Here is an 18,398-nt window from a genome sequence, read left to right as displayed (position 1 = left end):
TGCCACTTTTCTATATATGATGCATTGAAAGTCCTCAACATCCTTTGCATACTGAGACATAGTCAAGGTGTGCCATTTTTTCGTATATGGTGTAGAAGGAGAAAGAGAGGAGATCAATAGGAATATTGGAGATTCAAGAAAAAAGGGGTGACTTATGCTGTTTCTCAAAAAAGTTTTGTACTGATGAACTGTTATTAGACTTATACTTTACTGTAATTCTGATATTGAGGAAGTTTATACCCAATATCAGGTAGCAAAAGCTTATTGTAAAGTAAACCAAATTATAACTATTATTTCTTTAATTGATAACATTAACTTTATAATTTTTACATCAAGCCTATATTCTTGGTATTATTTTTAGTGGCTTTCTTGGTATTTATATTTTTTTTATTAAGGGGCTTCTTAATAGGTCAAATATCTCAAAAACTACAAATCCTCTATTTAATCTGGCTTCAAATATCGAATCTACACAAAAAATAAGTGAGAAAAAACCTATAATATTAACTATTCTATGCTTTTAAGAGAAAATAAATGTTCCAAAATTAAGATGTACGTGATTCTTTACTAGAGATATTTTCTTGTCAAATATTGTAGAATTACCCTAGTATCCGTGGCCTTTGTAGTCAGGAAGTAGAAGTTATCACTTGTCTAATAATAGTTAAATCTTACCCAAGAACAGTTATTTGTGAAATATCCCTTAATTTGGTTTAAAACTTAAACAAGCCTATTTTCAGAGCCAATTATCTCCAGTGGATGTGGTTGAGATTTCGAGGTATATTTTTTAAAAGTGTTGTTAATAAAACATCTTAAGACTATTTTTTTAAAGTGTTATTAAGTGGTCAGTGAGCTTTTTTTAAGCTTAAAATTTTGATAATTTAGTTACTAATTTTAGAGTAGCTTCAAATTGATCATTTGATTGATTTATGTAAACAATTTTTCTGCCTTTATAGAATCTAGGGATAACCGTCAATATATTCATTATATTTTTCTAATGGAATAATATCAACAAATATTGCCACAAAAAGAACTTTTATTTTATAATTTTGGAGAAACAGCAGTGGCTGGCAGCTACATAGTACAGAAGATGCTGCTGAAATTTATATTATAAATTTACCTAAAGAATTCTGCAAAAGTTGTTCTAGGTTCAATTAAGAATAAGAAAATTATAATGAAACAAAGTTTGTTAAATAAAAGGTTGAAGAAGCAAAATATAACTTTGACTGACTTATGACTAAAGGGGGCTTGGTTTTGCTTGGGATTCTAGACCCCCACATGTTTACTGACATATAGTCAATTTTGTACCCATGATAAAAAAAGTTTAAAAGAAATTTTTGAAAAAGAAAAAAAGAAAAAAATTTATATTTTTTTCTGAGTCATATTTCTTTTTTATAATTTTATCTTATGTTTTTAATTTAGAGCCTATGAGTGTAATGTGACTGATGAGATGAATGTAAGATTTGCTTTATTTTTTAATGAAATTATTTTACTGAAAAAAAATTTATAAAAAGCCCTAATGTTGATGATAAAATTGACTTTTGAAATTAAGATAGGAATGATTTACTACTAATTATAAAATTTCAGGAGAAGTATAAGGAATACAAGAAAAAGCTAGATGAAGCAGGTTAACAGAAAAAATGATAAATATAATGTATATAATACAAATTTGTGTTTACATTGCAAGAAAGATAATTAGCAAAATAGATCTTTTGATAAGAACTTTTATCATAATCCAATTTATATTCTTTTTGAAATACAATAGGAATAAACGGAGGTTTAAGGATTTGGTTTTATATCCCATCCATAATTTATATGGTATCCTGACCATTTAAGGGTACCAAGTGCATCCTTGCCTGACTTGTCTAAAGAGTAAACAAACAATAAAAAAATTACTACTCCCCTTCACTAATTTTAATTCTAAAAAAATTTATGTTGTTATTAATGTTCTTATACATTCTTATTTATAGATAGTTAGATTTATATTTCACAAAAGATTAATTTATGTAGGAAATCTTCTTCTTGATGCATCAAAGGCAGGACTATTGGAGAAAGTAAAGTATTATATATCCAATGGTGCAGATGTGAATTTAAAGGATAAAGAAGGTAAGTAATTTTTATCTCTAAATCCTTATCTGCACGTCCAATCATCCTTCATCAATATCATTGTTTTACCCAGTCTTTACATTTAAAGGGAGTGTGAACATAAAAATTTTTCATCTGATTATCAAATCTTAACATTGCATTGTCTAAGCCCATTTCACTACACTGATCAACCAAAAACGTCCTATTAACAAAAACATGCAGGAATAATAACTTGACTTTATGGTATTTTGGGAGGAAAAAAGGAAAAAACAGGGAAAATCTGAACGTTTTTGTTTCTCATAATGTTTGTAGGGATATTTAACTTGTCATGTATAGTTGAAACAATTTACTTCATGTTAAGGCTTTTGTGATATAAAATTGCGAATTAGTTTTTTAATAACATAGTAATTAGGTAATAAAGATCTATTTTAAATTCATATTATTGACAAAAAAATACCTAACTGTCTACAAAGGGTTGATTCTCAGAGGTTATTTGAAATAATGATATACCTTTTTATTGTGTTGGACAATAAATAACCCACTTAGGAGAATTAGTTTACATTTTCATCTGACTGTTTATTAAGAAATATTGCACTTTTATCAATTTCTAAGTAACTATACATTAGTTTAAAGCAAGGATTAGGTTAAAAGGCAGCATAACTGTTAGAAAAAATAGAGAACTATGTCAAAAAGCTTAGTTGTTGCTATAGAAGGAAAAAAAGACAATTAACTGCACATTTTTATAGTCCAGAAATTTTTTCCCCAATCTTAGAAATGATAAAAATCGGCGGAAAAAGCCATTTTTGAAGGAAATAAGAGACAGTTTTGCCCTATCTTTGAGATTATATGAATGAGATGATGTTAAGATTTGATAATTTGATGAGAAACTTTCTCGTTCACAGTCCCTTTAAGTAACAAGCCAGAACATACTCTAGAACTAGTTGATTGATAATATTGATTAAAAAGTGGCTTAGAATTACTTCTTTGTAAATACTTTCTTTCTTTAATTTTAAATTAAAACATTCAGTGCCGTTATAAGCAATTAATTTAATTGTCTTAAATTACAGATGTTTCCCTAAACTGCCTCTTGAGCACTTAATCCCACCATTTTTATGTAATTGAATATAAGAGAGGGAATTAGTTTTGAGTTATTTTTTTTTTAATTTTTGGTCTGCTGTTTGGTAAGTTTGTATTGGTTAGCCCTGCATGGTTAGGCAGGGAGTAAGGGAGGGGACAATGGATCGAATATTCAATTTTTAGGAGTCTCAGACTTTGGGTACTGGCTTAAAGGGAATGTGCACAAATACAGCAGATTTTGGCTGACTTTGGGTACTTGCACAACAATGCCCCGCTAACTAGCTGAGCTAGTTTTGAATATGCAGACAGAAAAATTTGTTATTAATGGCTGGTTTTAACAAATATTTTTTCCCAAGAAAATGTCATTTCATGTATAGAAACTCTACTGTGATATTTATGTATAAATTAATCTAAGAACCGCTTGACTTTATGTGTCAGTTAAAAATATATGAGAAGGGTTTAGGTAGTTCTAAACAAGATTTTTCAAGTTATTAATTACAGAATGTTTACTACATTGTGATGTATTGATAATTTAATTTTCAAGTAAATGATTTTTTTCTTAGAACTAATTTTGTTCTAAATTAGGTTACCATAATCCCTTTACAATTTTGGTAATATTTTCTTGATAAATCTGGTTTTCATTGCTTTTCAGCAAACGCTCTTAAATTGAATTAATTGCCCATTGTCCCCTCCCTTACTCCCTGATGGTTAGGGCACCACAGTTGTAGGCCCTTCAGTTTTAGGAATCCTCTGCAGACATATAATACAAGAGTTATGGCTAACCTTCTTTTTTTCAATTTAATTTTGAAATATTAGTAGGTAGATTGGGGGGGGTAAATGTTTGAAGTACATTGAGGTAACAACAAAATTAAATGAAAACTGAAAACTGAAATATATTACAAAATTATATTTTTCTATATATATTTCCCTGTGTATCTCTAACTCTACTCTAAACTACACAATATATAATAAATCTAATATATTTATATCTAGGAAATACCAGTCTTATACGGGCAGCATGGAAAGGACACTATGAAGTTGTGAAGCTCTTAATAGATCATCAAGCTGACATCAACGCCAAGAATAATGATGGTTAGTTACATAATAATATTATTATATTAATACTTTATTTCTATCACATAAATATCTATCTATCTATCTTATTATACATATATTACAAAATTATACTTTTCTATATATATTTCCCTGTGTATCTCTAACTCTATTCTAAACTACAAAATATAATAAATCTAATATATTTATATCTAGGATGGACAAGTCTTATGGAGGCAGCATGGTATGGACGTACTGATGTTGTGAAGATCTTATTAGAACATGGAGCTGATATCAACGCCAAGGCTAATAGTGGTTAGTTACATAATATTATTATTATACTGTGTTTACATCAAATATATTTATCAAACTATCTTACTATATTTATACATATATTACAAAATTATACTTTTCTATATACATTTCCCTGTGTATCTCTAATTCTATTCTAAACTACTCTTATAATATAATAAATCTAATATATTAATATCTAGGAAGTACCAGTCTTTTGTATGCAGCAAGGGAGGGACACACTGATGTTGTGGTTGTCTTATTAGAACATGGAGCTGATATCAAAGCCAAGAATGATGGTTAGTTACATAATATACATAATATACATAATACTATATTTCCATCATATATATCTATCTATCTATCTTACTATACCTATATTACAAAATTATATTTTTCTATATATATTTCCCTGTGTATCTATAACTCTACTCTAAACTAAACAATATATAATAAATCTAATATATTTATATCTAGAATGGACCAGTCTTATCTGGGCAGCATATTATGGACATACTGATGTTGTGCAGGTCTTATTAGAACATGGAGCTTCTGTCAATGCCAAGGATAATATTGGTTAGTTACATAATATTATAATACTATATTTACATCACATATATCTATCTATCTATCTTACTATACATTTATTACAAAATTATACTCTTCTATATATAACTCCCTATGTATCTATAATTCTATTCTAAACTACACAATACATAATAAATCTAATATATTTATATCTAGGATGGACAAGTCTTATATATGCAGCATTGTATGGACATACTGATGTTGTGAAGCTCTTATTACAACATGAAGCTTCTGTCAATGCCAAGAATAATTATGGTTAGTTACATAATATTATTACTATATTTCCATCACATAAATCTATCTATCTATCTATCTATCTATCTATATCTATCTTTCTATCTATCTATCTATCTATCTATCTATATCTATCTATCTATCTATCTATCTATCTATCTGTCTATCTATCTATCTATCTATCTATCTATCTATCTATCTATCTATCTATCTATCTATCTATCTATCTATCTATCTATCTATCTATCTATCTATCTATCTATCTATCTATCTATCTATCTATCTATCTATCTATCTATCTATCTATCTATCTATCTATCTATCTATCTATCTATCTATCTATCTATCTATCTATCTATCTATCGTTCTATCTATCTATCTATCTATCTATCGTTCTATCTATCTATCTATCTATCTATCTATCTATCTATCTATCTATCTATCTATCTATCTATCTATCTATCTATCTATCTATCTATCTATCTATCTATCTATCTATCTATCTATCTATCTATCTATCTATCTATCTATCTATCTATCTATCTATCTATCTATCTATCTATCTATCTATCTATCTATCTATCTATCTATCTATCTATCTATCTATCTATCTATCTATCTATCTATCTATCTATCTATCTATCTATCTATCTATCTATCTATCTATCTATCTATCTATCTATCTATCTATCTATCTATCTATCTATCTATCTATCTATCTATCTATCTAATAACATCCATGATTATGAATATAAAACAATCACAAACCCTCTTTTACAGGGTAAAAAATTATTTACTAAATCTCTTTAACTTACATTTTTCATTTCCTTGCCAAATTGTGATGCGCTTTTCCTTATAAACTTAACTCTTAAAAGTCGGACTCCTTTCTGCATTTTTTAATGGTTTGGGGGGAGGGTCCTCCTAACACATCAGCTCCTAAAAAAATGTGCATGTCCCCTGTTTGATATTAGTTGTTCTGTCTTATTTTGTTTCCTTCACCCTCAATTTAACAATCTTTATTTTCTAAAATATATTCTAAATGATTATCCCCCTTCAAACCCTAGTACACACCTCTGAGAGATATATTTCCTTTTTACTTTATGAAAAGAAGCTCCCTGTAAAGGAGACTTTAGATTATTTATATTCAATATTCATCTTCTTAACTTTTATTCTTTAATGCCCCATTTGTATTGCAAGATTTGATCTACAGTCATATCATTTACATATCTAATAAATTATCAAATTTCTAGGTAACACAGCTCTAGATTTCGCCCTTGAAAAATATTGGTGGCAGTCTGAAGAAATAGCAGAAATACTTAGGGGACATGGTAAGCTTAATTAATCTATAAATATAATTTGATTATTCTAATATAGTATTATGTGTCTGTCTATCTAAATCTTAAATTTTCATTAAATAAAAAAAACATTTTGATCTGTAATTAAATGGTCAAAACAAACAAAGAAAAGAAACAAAATACAATAATATTATTTTATTATGTAGCTGTATATACAGTCAAAATATGTATTATATGAATTAACAGTCTATTGAAAGCATAAACATTTATATTAATAATACAAAGTAGCTTGATGTCTGTCTGTCCATCTGTCCGTCCGTCCGTCCATCCATCCGTCTGAAGCTTAAGATCTTGGTAACCACAGAATAAATCGGATTCTACTCTTCAGTATATATAACTATTGGTCCTGTGGTGGTTTTAAGCTATTTTCTTGGGGGTTGGGTTTTTATTTTTCATAAAACTAACTAATGGCTCAAAGCCCCTAGAGGCTAGGGGCGAAGCCGCTAGTTCTTATGATAAGTAACATGATCTGTGGCTGTGTGTCTGTCTGTATCAAGGGATCTTACTAACCGCTGAGCCAATATGGTTCTCCTTTACAATGTAGTTTATCATATGTTCTGGGAAGGTTTTATTATTATTTTGGGAGAGGGTACTACAACCCTCCCAAGAGACTTTTTCCCTAGAAAATTGACCAACCCACAAAAAAATAAATTTAAACAATAATTAACAATGGGGGGGAGGGGGAATTGTTGTTGTTTAAATCAATTTACAACCAAGTTCTTTTTGAATTTGCTTCCTGAGGAAAATAAAAAGGGAGAGGGATGCAGGGTGAACACACTTTAAGATGAAACTAAATTATTAAGATCTTAAAATTCAGTCCAAAAACAAGCATTACATAGTTACATAGTTTATATAGACATAGTAAGGGAGATCAAGCTTTATAGATCATGTTGAAAATTAGAATCATTATTCAAGAATGAACTTCTTGCTTTTAAACTCTAGTATCATATATACAATATATGTTCTAGTTCAAATAAATTTTTAAAAACATAATATTTTTTAGGTGCCAAGAAAGGAAGTGAGATATAATTATAACAACATAAAGGAAGGTAGGATATTTATCTATGCATATATATCAAAAAGTTTATATCTATCTATCAGTCAGATACATCTATTTTGACTTATCCTTATAATAAAGTAACAGTATGTCTGTCTGTTTGTCTGTACCAAAGGATCTCACTAACCACCGAATCAATCGTGTTCTCCTTAACAGAGTAGCTTCTCATAGGTCCTGGGAAGGTCTATAATTATTTTTATGCCATTTATGAAGTTTCCCCCAAAAGTATAAAAGAATCAAATCAGTGTTTTTAGATATCCTTAGTTTCAGACAAAATATCATTTTTGTCTCTATTTGCTTCTATTCTGTTTCCTTATCCTTAATCATACCATATGTATTCTGTATATCCTTATAATAAAGTAACAGGATGTTTGTCTGTTCAAAGGATCTTGTTAACCACTGAACTGATTGGGTTCTTCTTAATAGGGTAGGTTCTCATAGGTCCCGGGAAAGTTTTAATTTTTTGGGGGATGGTAGCACCAACCTCCCACGAGAAATCACAAAAAAAATATAAAATAAATTATGTGGAGACTTAAACACTACATAGAATTTTTTTTCTCAAATTAGATATTTGAAATAAAAAACAATTATTTAAAGTGCCACTATTGGCCTCTTGGGGCATAGCTGCTACTATTTTTAAAACTAGTAAATAAATAATATTTCAGGGCTGATCACAATCTTGCAAAGTCCTTCTCTCTGTGTCTGCATACGTTTCCAAGATTAATACACAAAAATTTGAATAACTTATCATGAATATTCAACATACTCTCCCTTAATCTAATCAAGACAATTAAAGTGATTAAGTAAGATTAAACATTGAATATTTTCCTATTTATTCCAAAACTAAATATTTCTAACACACTGTAAATTGAAAAACTTCAGAATAAATTTTTTTTATGATTATATAAAAACGTAGCTTTTTGAAAATCTAATGTATAAACTCTAGGGGAAGAAATAGTTTACTAACTAATTAGATTTTTTCTTGTTTAAATTTCTTGATTGGATTTTGGTAAGGTTTTATTATCTTATTGCTTTGTTCTATATTGTCCTATATGTATGTTTGTAAACTTTTACCATCATTGCTTAGAATCTAATTCATCTGAGCTGTATTCAAACCAGTGTTGAAGATCCGCATTTTTTTTAGTCCAAGGATGCGGATCTGGATCCGGATCCTGGAGTATAAATTTATGGAAAAATCTACCTAAATTTATATAAAATATTCACTTACAAATTTTGAAATATCTGGTAACCTTGTTAAGATCAGCTGATTCACTCCCACACTCTTCTCTCTCACATTGTATTCAAGATTAAAGAATAAATATTTTTTTAAAAATTGGTGATTTTATTTTTATTGTCAAGGATTTGGATCCACACTGACCAAATTTGGAGGATTTGGATCCACACTGACCAAATTTGGAGGATTTGGATCCGGATCCGCATACAATCAATGCGGATCCACAACACTGATTAAAACAATTCTAAACCATGATGGAAATACATATCTATAGTATTGTTTTATACAAATTACCCACATTCAAATTTAAAGAATTTATTACATTTTTTTGGCTAAAGTAATTAAACTATATTTCAACTATATAATCTATAAAACAATACTATAGATATTTGATATGATATAAAGTGCAGCAACTCTATAGCTAGGGTGTCAATAATGTGGTCAGGTTTGTCCAACCAACATACAGCCAACAAAAAGGTTGAATGTATCTTACTTTCTTATTGAAGGATTTCAAAAAAGTAAACATTATTTAATCTACTTTAGTATTAAAGATATTGAAATTTTAGAAGATTATTTATGAAAAGATATTCTATTTAATGCTGCGCTATTTATTGATATAACTTGTAAATATAAGAGGGGGGGAAGTTTTGACACATTTGTGTAAACAGTGTTTATAGGCTTTATCTTTGGACTGAGAGGATAGGTTATTAAAGATAAAATCATTCTTATATAATAAATTTCCCCCAATTTTAAGATTTTTTTTTATAGGCCTCCAGGTTCAGGAGCTGCAGGCCTCCAGATTCAGGGGCTGCAGGCCTCCAGGTGGTCTCTGGACAGGCAAAAATAAAAAAAATTTAAGAGTTAGTTAGTCAACTTATAAAACAAAATATGCATATTTTTCAATGTTATTTACATTCTTGAAAACAAAGATGCATATTTTGTTTTATAATTTGACCTTTAACTCTTCAAAAAAAAAAATAATTTTTATATTTACCTGTCCAGACACCACCTGGAGGCCTGCAGCTCGTGAACCTGGAGGCCTATCCAAAAAATCTTAAAGCTGGGGGAAATCTATCAAATAAGAATGATTTTATCCCTAATAACCTATACTCTCTGTCCAAAGATAAAGCCTATACACACTGTTTCCGCAAATGTGTCAAAACTTCCCCTCCTCTTGTATTTAGCATGTAAGGTTATATATATTTTTGATAAGTAGTCAAATCTACTTTTAATTCTTAAAAGAAATGAAATATTTTTTTTTCAAATTTCATGATAATTATAGATTAAAAAATAGATTTGAATATTTATTATAAATATTTTGATTTGATTTCTGTACAAAGCAAGCCTGTGGCAAAATTTTAATAAAATTTCTTTAAAATTTCAAGTGTTTTCTTAAAATTAGTTTTTTTTTAGTTATAAAAATTTTCCCTCTAAGATTTTTGTCAATTTAGCCCCAAAATTATTAAATTTGGTATTGAGATAGAAATAAACCTTAATATTACCACAGGCATGCTTTACCGACCCGGAATTAATTGATATAAAGATTGTAGAATAATGATTTGGCCACAATTAGTAATTTAGGAATTATTATTTGTTCTCTGTATAAATATGTTTTTAAAATACAGTTCTTTGCATTATAGAGATGTTTTTCTATAATTAACAAGGATGACAACATTCACAAAAGCAAAGCTCTGAAACGGTATGACAAACAAACATTAACACTTGTAGAGTGTCAGAATTGAATATACATATATATAAAATTTGAAACAAAATTGTGAGTAAATTTGTTGAAAAAATACTTATATACAGTATAATATTTAAGGACATACTTACTTTTTTAGAACTTCATTATAGAGATGCTTCGCTAATAACATTGTATTTTGTTGTCTAAGAAATCAGTATTCCAAATCTCAGATTAATCAGATTATTATATCACATTAACATTTGTTGTAAAAAAAGTTAAAAATCAACATGTTTAAAATGGACAGACATTTGTTGCTACGCTTTCTATATCATACCTAACTACTACAGGAATCACCATGCAAAGTTTGAAATCAATGGGACAATTCTAACATGCCTAAATTAATGAAAACAGACGGACCAACCTTAATTATAGAAAAGCTTCGCTTTTAAAAATGTGTTAAAGAAACAATACTAGATATACTAATATAAAAGTAACAGGATGTCTCTGAGTCTTTGTATATGTCTGTGTATTGTGTATGTCTGTCTGTGTGTTCCAAAAGAGCTTGCTAAGTGCTGAACCATTATGGTCCAGGGGAGGTTTATAACTATTTTAAGGGAGGGTACAACCATCCACCCAAAATAAATCAACCCTAATAATTTTTTCACCTTTTACTTTTTAATTCAAAAATTGAAAATGGGTTTGGTTTACATTAATAAATGAATTAAATGAATATTATATACATTTATATATACAGTCAAATTTTATTGATATGATTAATTTATAAAAAAATTTTCTTCCCAAATGGCAGTTTCCTAAAAACTAGGAAGTATGCAGTAATGTGTATTCACACATTGTTTTCATACAGGCCATATAAATAAGACAAAAAAAATAGAAAAAAAGATAATAAGCAATAAATAAAATCATATTGGAGAGGAAAGAATGATAATAGGAAGGATTGATTAGGACATACAAGTCTCACACCATTATTGCAATAATAGAAATTAAAAAAAAATTTTAACAAATAGATTTTGATTGATTTATCAGATTTCAAACAATATTGAAAAGAAATATAATTTTATCTACATTCTTGACATAATGGGTTGTTACACACTAAAGTTAAGCTTGATAACAAAGATTCTTTTAGATTTTTTATAAATTTTTTTCTTGATTGATTGTGGGTTAATAAATCATTATTACAATGGTTATTCCATAATTCTTGGAAATGATACTTAGGAAATCTTTCAATAGATTTAAACTTCGGTTTTTTAACATCAAACATATTAGAGTTTCTAAGATTTCTGGTATGTAATTGATTACGGCGAAGCCATGTACCTTGAAAGGAACTTGGTAGCTTACTGTTTATAAAATCATACATAAATAATAATTTCAAATAATTAGCTGATTCATGTAAAGGAAGGACATTCATTTTTTTAAATAAAGGCATTGTGTGTGAGATGTGTTTCTTACTAAAAACAATTCTTATTGCCTTTTTTTGCAATTTAATTAATGGGTCCATAGTAGATTTTAGACCACAACTCCAGGCAGGTAAACAGTAAAGTAAATGACTATTTATAAGTGAGTGAAAAAGCATTTTTTTGCTATCTAAATTCAGTATATGTTTAGCTCTATTTATAAGAAATAAGGAACTAGAAATCTTTTTACGTAAATGTTCTACATGATATTTAAAATTCAAAGAAGGATCTATAAATACACCTAGGAATTTAATTGCAGGAATATTGCTACTTGAATTGACATAATTTAAGATTTTTATTTTCTCAGGATCAAACTCATTTTCATTGTTAAAGTTTAGCTTAATATTAAGAGCATTCCAATCAATAGTATTTTCATTTTTATTAAATATCATGATTTTAGTTTTATCAGGATTTAAGCTCATTTGATTACTCCTAAACCAATCAGATATCTTTTTAAGTTCATTGTTTAATTTCAGTTTTATCTCTGTAAAGTTTTTACCAGAAATTAAAAAATTACTGTCATCAGCAAATAATATGGTAAATAAATCAGTACAGTTTTTAAGATCATTTATGTAGATTAAAAATAGAATTGGTCCTAAAATAGAGCCCTGTGGGACACCTCTATCTATGTTCAGCTTTGTTGAGTCAGTGTTGTTTACATGTACAAATTGCTGTCTATTACTTAAATAATTTTTAAACCATTCAAGTTCAACGCCATTAATGCCAATTTTTGACAACTTTTTAATTAAAATAGAGTGTGGAATTGTATCAAAACATTTTGCAAGATCACAGAAGACTCCAATTACAGTTTTATTATCATTTTTTGCTTCAGCTATATAATTTAAGAGGTGTATCACGGGGTGTATTGTAGACTTTTTTGATTGAAATCCATACTGATGTTCAAAAATGATATTATTTCTAATCAAATAGCATGACAGTTGTTGATAAATGACTTTTTCTAAAACTTTTGAGAAAATTGCTAATAAACTTATCGGCCTATAGTTTGATGGATCAGATTTTTCATTAGAATTATTCCCTTTTAACTTAAAAATAGGTATAACTTTTGCGATTTTAAATTCAGAAGGTATTTTTCCAGTTAAAATAGTTTGGTTAATGACATGAGAGAGAGGAAGGGCAATAACAGAAATTATTTTCTTCCAAAAAGAATTTGACAGGCCAAAAATATCCATACTTTGTTTATTTCCCATTTTTTTAACAATATCTATAACTATATTTGGGTTTATTGTATGCATTTTAAAACTGGAATTATAATTAGGTATATAGCTACACGGATCAATGTTAGAAGGATTTATTTTAGATGATATCTTGCTTGCTACAGAAGTGAAGTGTTCATTCAATTTCTCAGAAATTTCTGCATTATCTAAATATATAGCATCATTAAACTTCAATTCATTGATACATGTTGCTTTATCTTTTGTTTTTCGGATTGCATCTCTAATAATATCCCAAGTTTTCCTCAAGTCAGATTTACATTTTTTTAGCTCATTGCAATAATACAATTTTTTAGCTGTTTTTATTGCACGATTATAGACATTTCTATATCTATTATACATCCTAATATTATCAGCAGTTGGTTCATTAATACTTAACGTGGACAATTCAAATTTTTTATCTCTACATCTCACACTTAAATTGTTAAACTTTGACATTTTGTTAATTTGATCCCTTGTATAGGAAATGAATTAGAAATACATGTGTTTATAGGATGAAAACTAAACACTAACTATATGTACTGCCGAAGCAAGTACAATTGAGACTAGAATTTAGTTGTCTATAAAGATCAGCATTTGTTACACAAATTGCAAAAACAATTCTGTTGACCCTGACGTGATTTGAACACGCAGCCTTCTGATCTGGAGTCAGACGCGCTACCGTTGCGCCACAGAGTCAGATGTTTGAATTGCTGCAACTTTGAATTCAGGCGAAACTAAAGGAAAGTCTTTTTATTTCTTTTTTTCTATCCACTATACAATGCAAGCGACCAATAGAAAAAAGGCGCTGCTTTCGTCCGGCCCCTATGACGAAGACCAGGGGTCGTAGCTCAGCTGGTAGAGCGTCTGATTCGCATTTAGAAGGTCTCGGGTTCAAATCCCGACGACTCCAAATTTTTTTTCTTTTCAATTTTCAAAAGTATTGGGCAAAACCATGGGCTTGACCGGGAGTTGAACCCGGGACCTCTCGCACCCGAAGCGAGAATCATGCCGCCTAGACCATCAAGCCTGGCTTGTGCCCTGCTAACTGTCAGTAGCAAGCTGTAATTCACCAACTTACTAGCCGATTGCTTCCAGCTGTGATGCTGTATTCATGGATGGCCGTCAACCAGAGCCAGCAGTCGTGGCCGAGTGGTTAAGGCGTTGGACTTGAAATCCAATGGGGTTTCCCCGCGCAGGTTCGAATCCTGCCGGCTGCGAAAGTCAGATTTTGTTAGTATCTAGTGTTTTTTTTTACTTTTTTTGCAAAACCAGAAAGTTACCTTGCAACTCACATGGCCTTCCTGGTATAGTGTTAAAATAAGACCTTTGTCAGGTGTGGGGTTCGAACCCACGCAATCTTACGATTATGAGAGCTTAAATCTCACGCCTTAGACCACTCGGCCAACCTGACAGGATGCAACAGGGCGGCACTCATTGCAAAACGCATGAAATCACGACTGACAAGCACTGATTAAGCCAAGCTCTACAAAAAAAAAATTATCACGACGAAGATGGGATTCGAACCCACGCGGGCAGAGCCCATTGGATTAGCAGTCCAACGCCTTAACCACTCGGCCACCTCGTCTATGATAATGATTAGCCTAGATTACTTTCAAAGCAGACATGACACATGACATCAACAAAAAAAAAAAAAAAAAAACCGCAATATTGCATCAATCGTGTCAAAAGATTTCCCACGCCGGGAGTTGAACCCGGGCCTCCTGGGTGAAAGCCAGATATCCTAGCCGTTAGACCACGTGGGATTCTGTTTCCGTACGGGATCGAACCGGAGACCTTCTGCGTGTTAGGCAGATGTGATAACCGCTACACCATGGAAACTTGTTACATAGAGTAAACAGCTTTATTGCCCTCTGCTTTTCTTTAAGTGTGCTAGTTACTAGCCAAATATGTATTTGTGGTTTTCACTTTGGCGTACATAATAATATTGTAAAACAAGCGTCAGTGGTATAGTGGTGAGCATAGCTGCCTTCCAAGCAGTTGACCCGAGTTCGATTCCCGGCTGACGCATTTTCATCTCAGTTGCCTAGCAATACATTTTTGTACATTCAAAAAGTGTAGTAATCCTGTACCATCAACAAGCCTCCGTAGCGCAGTAGGCAGCGCGTCAGTCTCATAATCTGAAGGCCGTGAGTTCGAGCCTCACCGGGGGCAGGCAAACACTTTTTCATCTCCTGGTTGTGTTTTGAAAAAAAAGTTTTGTCAGAAGTGGGATTCGAACCCACGCCCTCATCGAGGACCAGAATTCTCACAACCACTCTCTATCAGAGAGCAAGGAAGTTGTCCTTGAGTCTGGCGCCTTAGACCACTCGGCCATCCTGACTGCTAACATAGTGTTCACAGATTAGGAAATTCCATGTTTTGATAACCCAAAAAGGTTAGCCAAAATGCAATGTTAGCATCCCATCTGGGGATCGAACCCAGGACCTTTGGATTAGAAGTCCAACGCGCTATCCTCTGCGCTAATGGGACTTGGTAAGAGAAAAGAAAATAGTAGCATTTGTTGACAGAAAACATTATGGAAGGCAAGTAAAAGAAAATCAAGTAGAGAAGAAAAAAAGCATGTAGTTTTTGCATTGTGCTAATACTTAAACATGTCATCTCAATCAGGCCCGTTAGCTCAGTTGGTTAGAGCGTCGTGCTAATAACGCGAAGGTCACGGGTTCGATCCCCCTACGGGCCAGCTAATACTTTTACCAAATTGAACAGTTTGCAGTGGCGGAAATATTTAATGGATAAAAAAAGAAATTTCACAAGGTTGAAAAATTATCTCTCCCCGACCGGGAATCGAACCCGGGCCTTCCACGTGACAGGCGGAGATCCTCACCACTAGACTATCGAGGAATTCTTGTTGACTAGCTATTTTCTAGTCTCTACGTACATATCACACTGATTGGAGACTTGAACAAAAAATGAGAGCGCCCGAGCAGGGGCTCGAACCCTGGACCGTTAGGTTAAAAGCCTAACGCTCTACCGACTGAGCTACCCGGGCATCATGCTATTTTACAATTACAGTAACAAAATTGTCTCACCAGATGGCAGCAGCATTTTAGTTCATGGTAGGCTTGGTTTTCTCTCTGTTTATTTTTGGTTAAGTGCAACCTGAGTTGTATAGAATAAATCATCACTCCATAATTTTCCTGTATTGTAGCATTTTGCATTTAGTATATGTCACATTTTCCAATGTTAAATGTCTACGGCCATACCATGTTGGCAGCACCAGTTCTCGTCCGATCACTGAAGTTAAGCAACATTGGGCCAAGTTAGTACTTGGATGGGTGACCGCCTGGGAATACTTGGTGTCGTAGGCAAATCTTTTCATCCTTTTTTATAAGTTGAGAAAAGAAAAAAACAAAGTCTGAGAAATGTAAACCAGACAACTGCTTATGTTCATTTTTTACACCTAAAGCCCTTATACAATGCAACCACTATGATATAATATGTAGTTACTGTTTTTGTCACCAGATGGCAGCTCTGTTTAGTTCCCAGTTAGGCTTTGTTTTCTCCGTGTTGAGGCATAAGTTTTAGGTTGACAACTATTATTGTTCAATAAAATGATATCTTTTAGTATTACACATACCTACTTGGATTAAAATTTTAGTTACTTTGTGCTTGTATTTTATGAAAATTAACTTTTCCGGTCGGACCTTGAACAAATATCAAAAATATATGATTGTCCAAGTAACTTTACATTATTGTCTAAAACGACCAAGCTAATATTGCTTGATTCACTTCTACAAGAGGTGTGTATCAGATCTGCTTCGATGGGTCGCTCACCTTGAGTCCGCTCGGGTTGAGTGTCTGTCTTAGTCAGTCACAAACATCTTTATTCAGGGTTAAAGAGAACCCACTAATCACTGGAAACCAATCAAGAACTTAGAACCATTTTCCGTAAATACCTGTACGTATTTTCTCTTGGTAATGCATTTTCCATTTAGTTTATGACACATTTTCCTTTGATAAATGTCTACGGCCATACCATGTTGAAAGCACCAGTTCTCGTCCGATCACTGAAGTTAAGCAACATTGGGCCAAGCTAGTACTTGGATGGGTGACCGCCTGGGAATACTTGGTGTCGTAGGCTTTAACATTTTATCCATATTTCAAAATTTGTCTCTTTTTCTTCCTTGTCCGTAGATTCCTGTACTGTTGAGCGTTTTGCATTCATTTCACGCCACATTTTCTCTTCGTAATGCATTTTGCATTTAATTTACGCGACAATTTCCGTTGATGTATGTCTACGGCCATACCATGTTGAAAGCACCAGTTCTCGTCCGATCACTGCAGTTAAGCAACATTGGGCCAAGTTAGTACTTGGATGGGTGACCGCCTGGGAATACTTGGTGTCGTAGGCTATAACATTTTATCCATATTTCAAATTTGTCTCTTTTTCTTTCTTGTCCAAGAGAAATTTCTAATCACTGAGAACATAAGGTGAAACCCAAGGGGATGTAGCTCAGATGGTAGAGCGCTCGCTTAGCATGCGAGAGGTACGGGGATCGATACCCCGCATCTCCATGTATCATTTTTCCCCCTACTACACAAGCACCAAACAAAAAAATAAACACACAGAAAAACAAAAGTCTGAAAATTTAAACCAGTAAAACTTTAAACCTTTTTGTTGCATTAGAATGTTATTTAATAAACCAGAAGTTAGAAGAGCATTTCCTCAGAGTAAATGTCTACGGCCATACCATGTTGAAAGCACCAGTTCTCGTCTGATCACTGAAGTTAAGCAACATTGGGCCAAGTTAGTACTTGGATGGGTGACCGCCTGGGAATACTTGGTGTCGTAGGCTCAATCTTTTTGGAATTTTGACCCAACCAATCCTAGCCCAAACCTAACTAAACCTCACACAAGTTTGAAAATCATGTTGTCACTTTATGTCTACGGCCATACCATGTTGAAAGCACCAGTTCTCGTCCGATCACTGAAGTTAAGCAACATTGGGCCAAGTTAGTACTTGGATGGGTGACCGCCTGGGAATACTTGGTGTCGTAAACTCTACATCTTTCTTTCTTATCTTGTCACTGAAAACAGA

The 18,398-nt window shown here is 31.7% G+C and overlaps 1 protein-coding gene and 20 non-coding genes across 21 annotated transcripts in view; 11 read left to right on the top strand and 10 right to left on the bottom strand.

Annotated features, from left to right (window-relative positions):
* Positions 1-6,664, top strand: part of LOC145307537 (uncharacterized) — a 53,803-nt gene extending 47,139 nt beyond the window's left edge. Inside the window, exons 12-21 of the mRNA XM_080149995.1 lie at positions 735-772; positions 1,417-1,450; positions 1,582-1,621; positions 2,005-2,100; positions 4,150-4,248; positions 4,426-4,524; positions 4,704-4,799; positions 4,978-5,076; positions 5,245-5,343; positions 6,573-6,664. Of these exons, the coding sequence (XP_080006121.1) occupies positions 735-772; positions 1,417-1,450; positions 1,582-1,621; positions 2,005-2,100; positions 4,150-4,248; positions 4,426-4,524; positions 4,704-4,799; positions 4,978-5,076; positions 5,245-5,343; positions 6,573-6,664 (792 nt within the window). The remainder of the gene's footprint in view (positions 1-734; positions 773-1,416; positions 1,451-1,581; positions 1,622-2,004; positions 2,101-4,149; positions 4,249-4,425; positions 4,525-4,703; positions 4,800-4,977; positions 5,077-5,244; positions 5,344-6,572) is intronic.
* A 7,298-nt stretch (positions 6,665-13,962) lies between these two features.
* Positions 13,963-14,034, bottom strand: TRNAW-CCA (transfer RNA tryptophan (anticodon CCA)). The gene has a single exon. It is a non-coding gene; the product is annotated as a tRNA-Trp (tRNA).
* A 141-nt stretch (positions 14,035-14,175) lies between these two features.
* Positions 14,176-14,248, top strand: TRNAA-CGC (transfer RNA alanine (anticodon CGC)). The gene has a single exon. It is a non-coding gene; the product is annotated as a tRNA-Ala (tRNA).
* A 44-nt stretch (positions 14,249-14,292) lies between these two features.
* TRNAP-CGG (transfer RNA proline (anticodon CGG)) lies at positions 14,293-14,365 on the bottom strand. Its single transcript has one exon. It is a non-coding gene; the product is annotated as a tRNA-Pro (tRNA).
* Positions 14,366-14,473: 108 nt separating this feature from the next.
* Positions 14,474-14,555, top strand: TRNAS-UGA (transfer RNA serine (anticodon UGA)). The gene has a single exon. It is a non-coding gene; the product is annotated as a tRNA-Ser (tRNA).
* Positions 14,556-14,665: 110 nt separating this feature from the next.
* On the bottom strand, positions 14,666-14,749 carry TRNAL-UAA (transfer RNA leucine (anticodon UAA)). The gene has a single exon. It is a non-coding gene; the product is annotated as a tRNA-Leu (tRNA).
* Positions 14,750-14,841: 92 nt separating this feature from the next.
* Positions 14,842-14,923, bottom strand: TRNAS-GCU (transfer RNA serine (anticodon GCU)). The gene has a single exon. It is a non-coding gene; the product is annotated as a tRNA-Ser (tRNA).
* A 106-nt stretch (positions 14,924-15,029) lies between these two features.
* Positions 15,030-15,101, bottom strand: TRNAE-UUC (transfer RNA glutamic acid (anticodon UUC)). The gene has a single exon. It is a non-coding gene; the product is annotated as a tRNA-Glu (tRNA).
* Positions 15,102-15,104: 3 nt separating this feature from the next.
* Positions 15,105-15,177, bottom strand: TRNAV-AAC (transfer RNA valine (anticodon AAC)). The gene has a single exon. It is a non-coding gene; the product is annotated as a tRNA-Val (tRNA).
* Positions 15,178-15,437: 260 nt separating this feature from the next.
* Positions 15,438-15,510, top strand: TRNAM-CAU (transfer RNA methionine (anticodon CAU)). The gene has a single exon. It is a non-coding gene; the product is annotated as a tRNA-Met (tRNA).
* A 46-nt stretch (positions 15,511-15,556) lies between these two features.
* On the bottom strand, positions 15,557-15,679 carry TRNAL-CAA (transfer RNA leucine (anticodon CAA)). Its single transcript has 2 exons — positions 15,642-15,679; positions 15,557-15,601 (listed from the first exon to the last, which is right to left on the bottom strand). It is a non-coding gene; the product is annotated as a tRNA-Leu (tRNA).
* Positions 15,680-15,755: 76 nt separating this feature from the next.
* On the bottom strand, positions 15,756-15,828 carry TRNAR-UCU (transfer RNA arginine (anticodon UCU)). Its single transcript has one exon. It is a non-coding gene; the product is annotated as a tRNA-Arg (tRNA).
* Positions 15,829-15,965: 137 nt separating this feature from the next.
* Positions 15,966-16,039, top strand: TRNAI-AAU (transfer RNA isoleucine (anticodon AAU)). Its single transcript has one exon. It is a non-coding gene; the product is annotated as a tRNA-Ile (tRNA).
* An 89-nt stretch (positions 16,040-16,128) lies between these two features.
* TRNAD-GUC (transfer RNA aspartic acid (anticodon GUC)) lies at positions 16,129-16,200 on the bottom strand. The gene has a single exon. It is a non-coding gene; the product is annotated as a tRNA-Asp (tRNA).
* Positions 16,201-16,275: 75 nt separating this feature from the next.
* TRNAK-UUU (transfer RNA lysine (anticodon UUU)) lies at positions 16,276-16,348 on the bottom strand. The gene has a single exon. It is a non-coding gene; the product is annotated as a tRNA-Lys (tRNA).
* A 200-nt stretch (positions 16,349-16,548) lies between these two features.
* LOC145308581 (5S ribosomal RNA) lies at positions 16,549-16,667 on the top strand. Its single transcript, XR_013876404.1, has one exon. It is a non-coding gene; the product is annotated as a 5S ribosomal RNA (ribosomal RNA).
* Positions 16,668-17,321: 654 nt separating this feature from the next.
* On the top strand, positions 17,322-17,440 carry LOC145308358 (5S ribosomal RNA). Its single transcript, XR_013876194.1, has one exon. It is a non-coding gene; the product is annotated as a 5S ribosomal RNA (ribosomal RNA).
* Positions 17,441-17,592: 152 nt separating this feature from the next.
* Positions 17,593-17,711, top strand: LOC145308429 (5S ribosomal RNA). Its single transcript, XR_013876261.1, has one exon. It is a non-coding gene; the product is annotated as a 5S ribosomal RNA (ribosomal RNA).
* Positions 17,712-17,801: 90 nt separating this feature from the next.
* Positions 17,802-17,874, top strand: TRNAA-AGC (transfer RNA alanine (anticodon AGC)). Its single transcript has one exon. It is a non-coding gene; the product is annotated as a tRNA-Ala (tRNA).
* A 162-nt stretch (positions 17,875-18,036) lies between these two features.
* On the top strand, positions 18,037-18,155 carry LOC145308332 (5S ribosomal RNA). The gene has a single exon (XR_013876170.1). It is a non-coding gene; the product is annotated as a 5S ribosomal RNA (ribosomal RNA).
* An 87-nt stretch (positions 18,156-18,242) lies between these two features.
* Positions 18,243-18,361, top strand: LOC145308514 (5S ribosomal RNA). The gene has a single exon (XR_013876341.1). It is a non-coding gene; the product is annotated as a 5S ribosomal RNA (ribosomal RNA).
* Positions 18,362-18,398: the final 37 nt, after the last annotated feature.

Source organism: Acartia tonsa, chromosome 15, assembly GCF_053477335.1.
Source record: "Acartia tonsa isolate MP-2025a chromosome 15, ASM5347733v1, whole genome shotgun sequence".
Classification (NCBI taxonomy): Eukaryota; Metazoa; Arthropoda; class Copepoda; order Calanoida; family Acartiidae; genus Acartia; species Acartia tonsa.
Note: the sequence above shows the minus strand (reverse complement) of the source record. Positions and strands in the feature narration are given on the sequence as shown.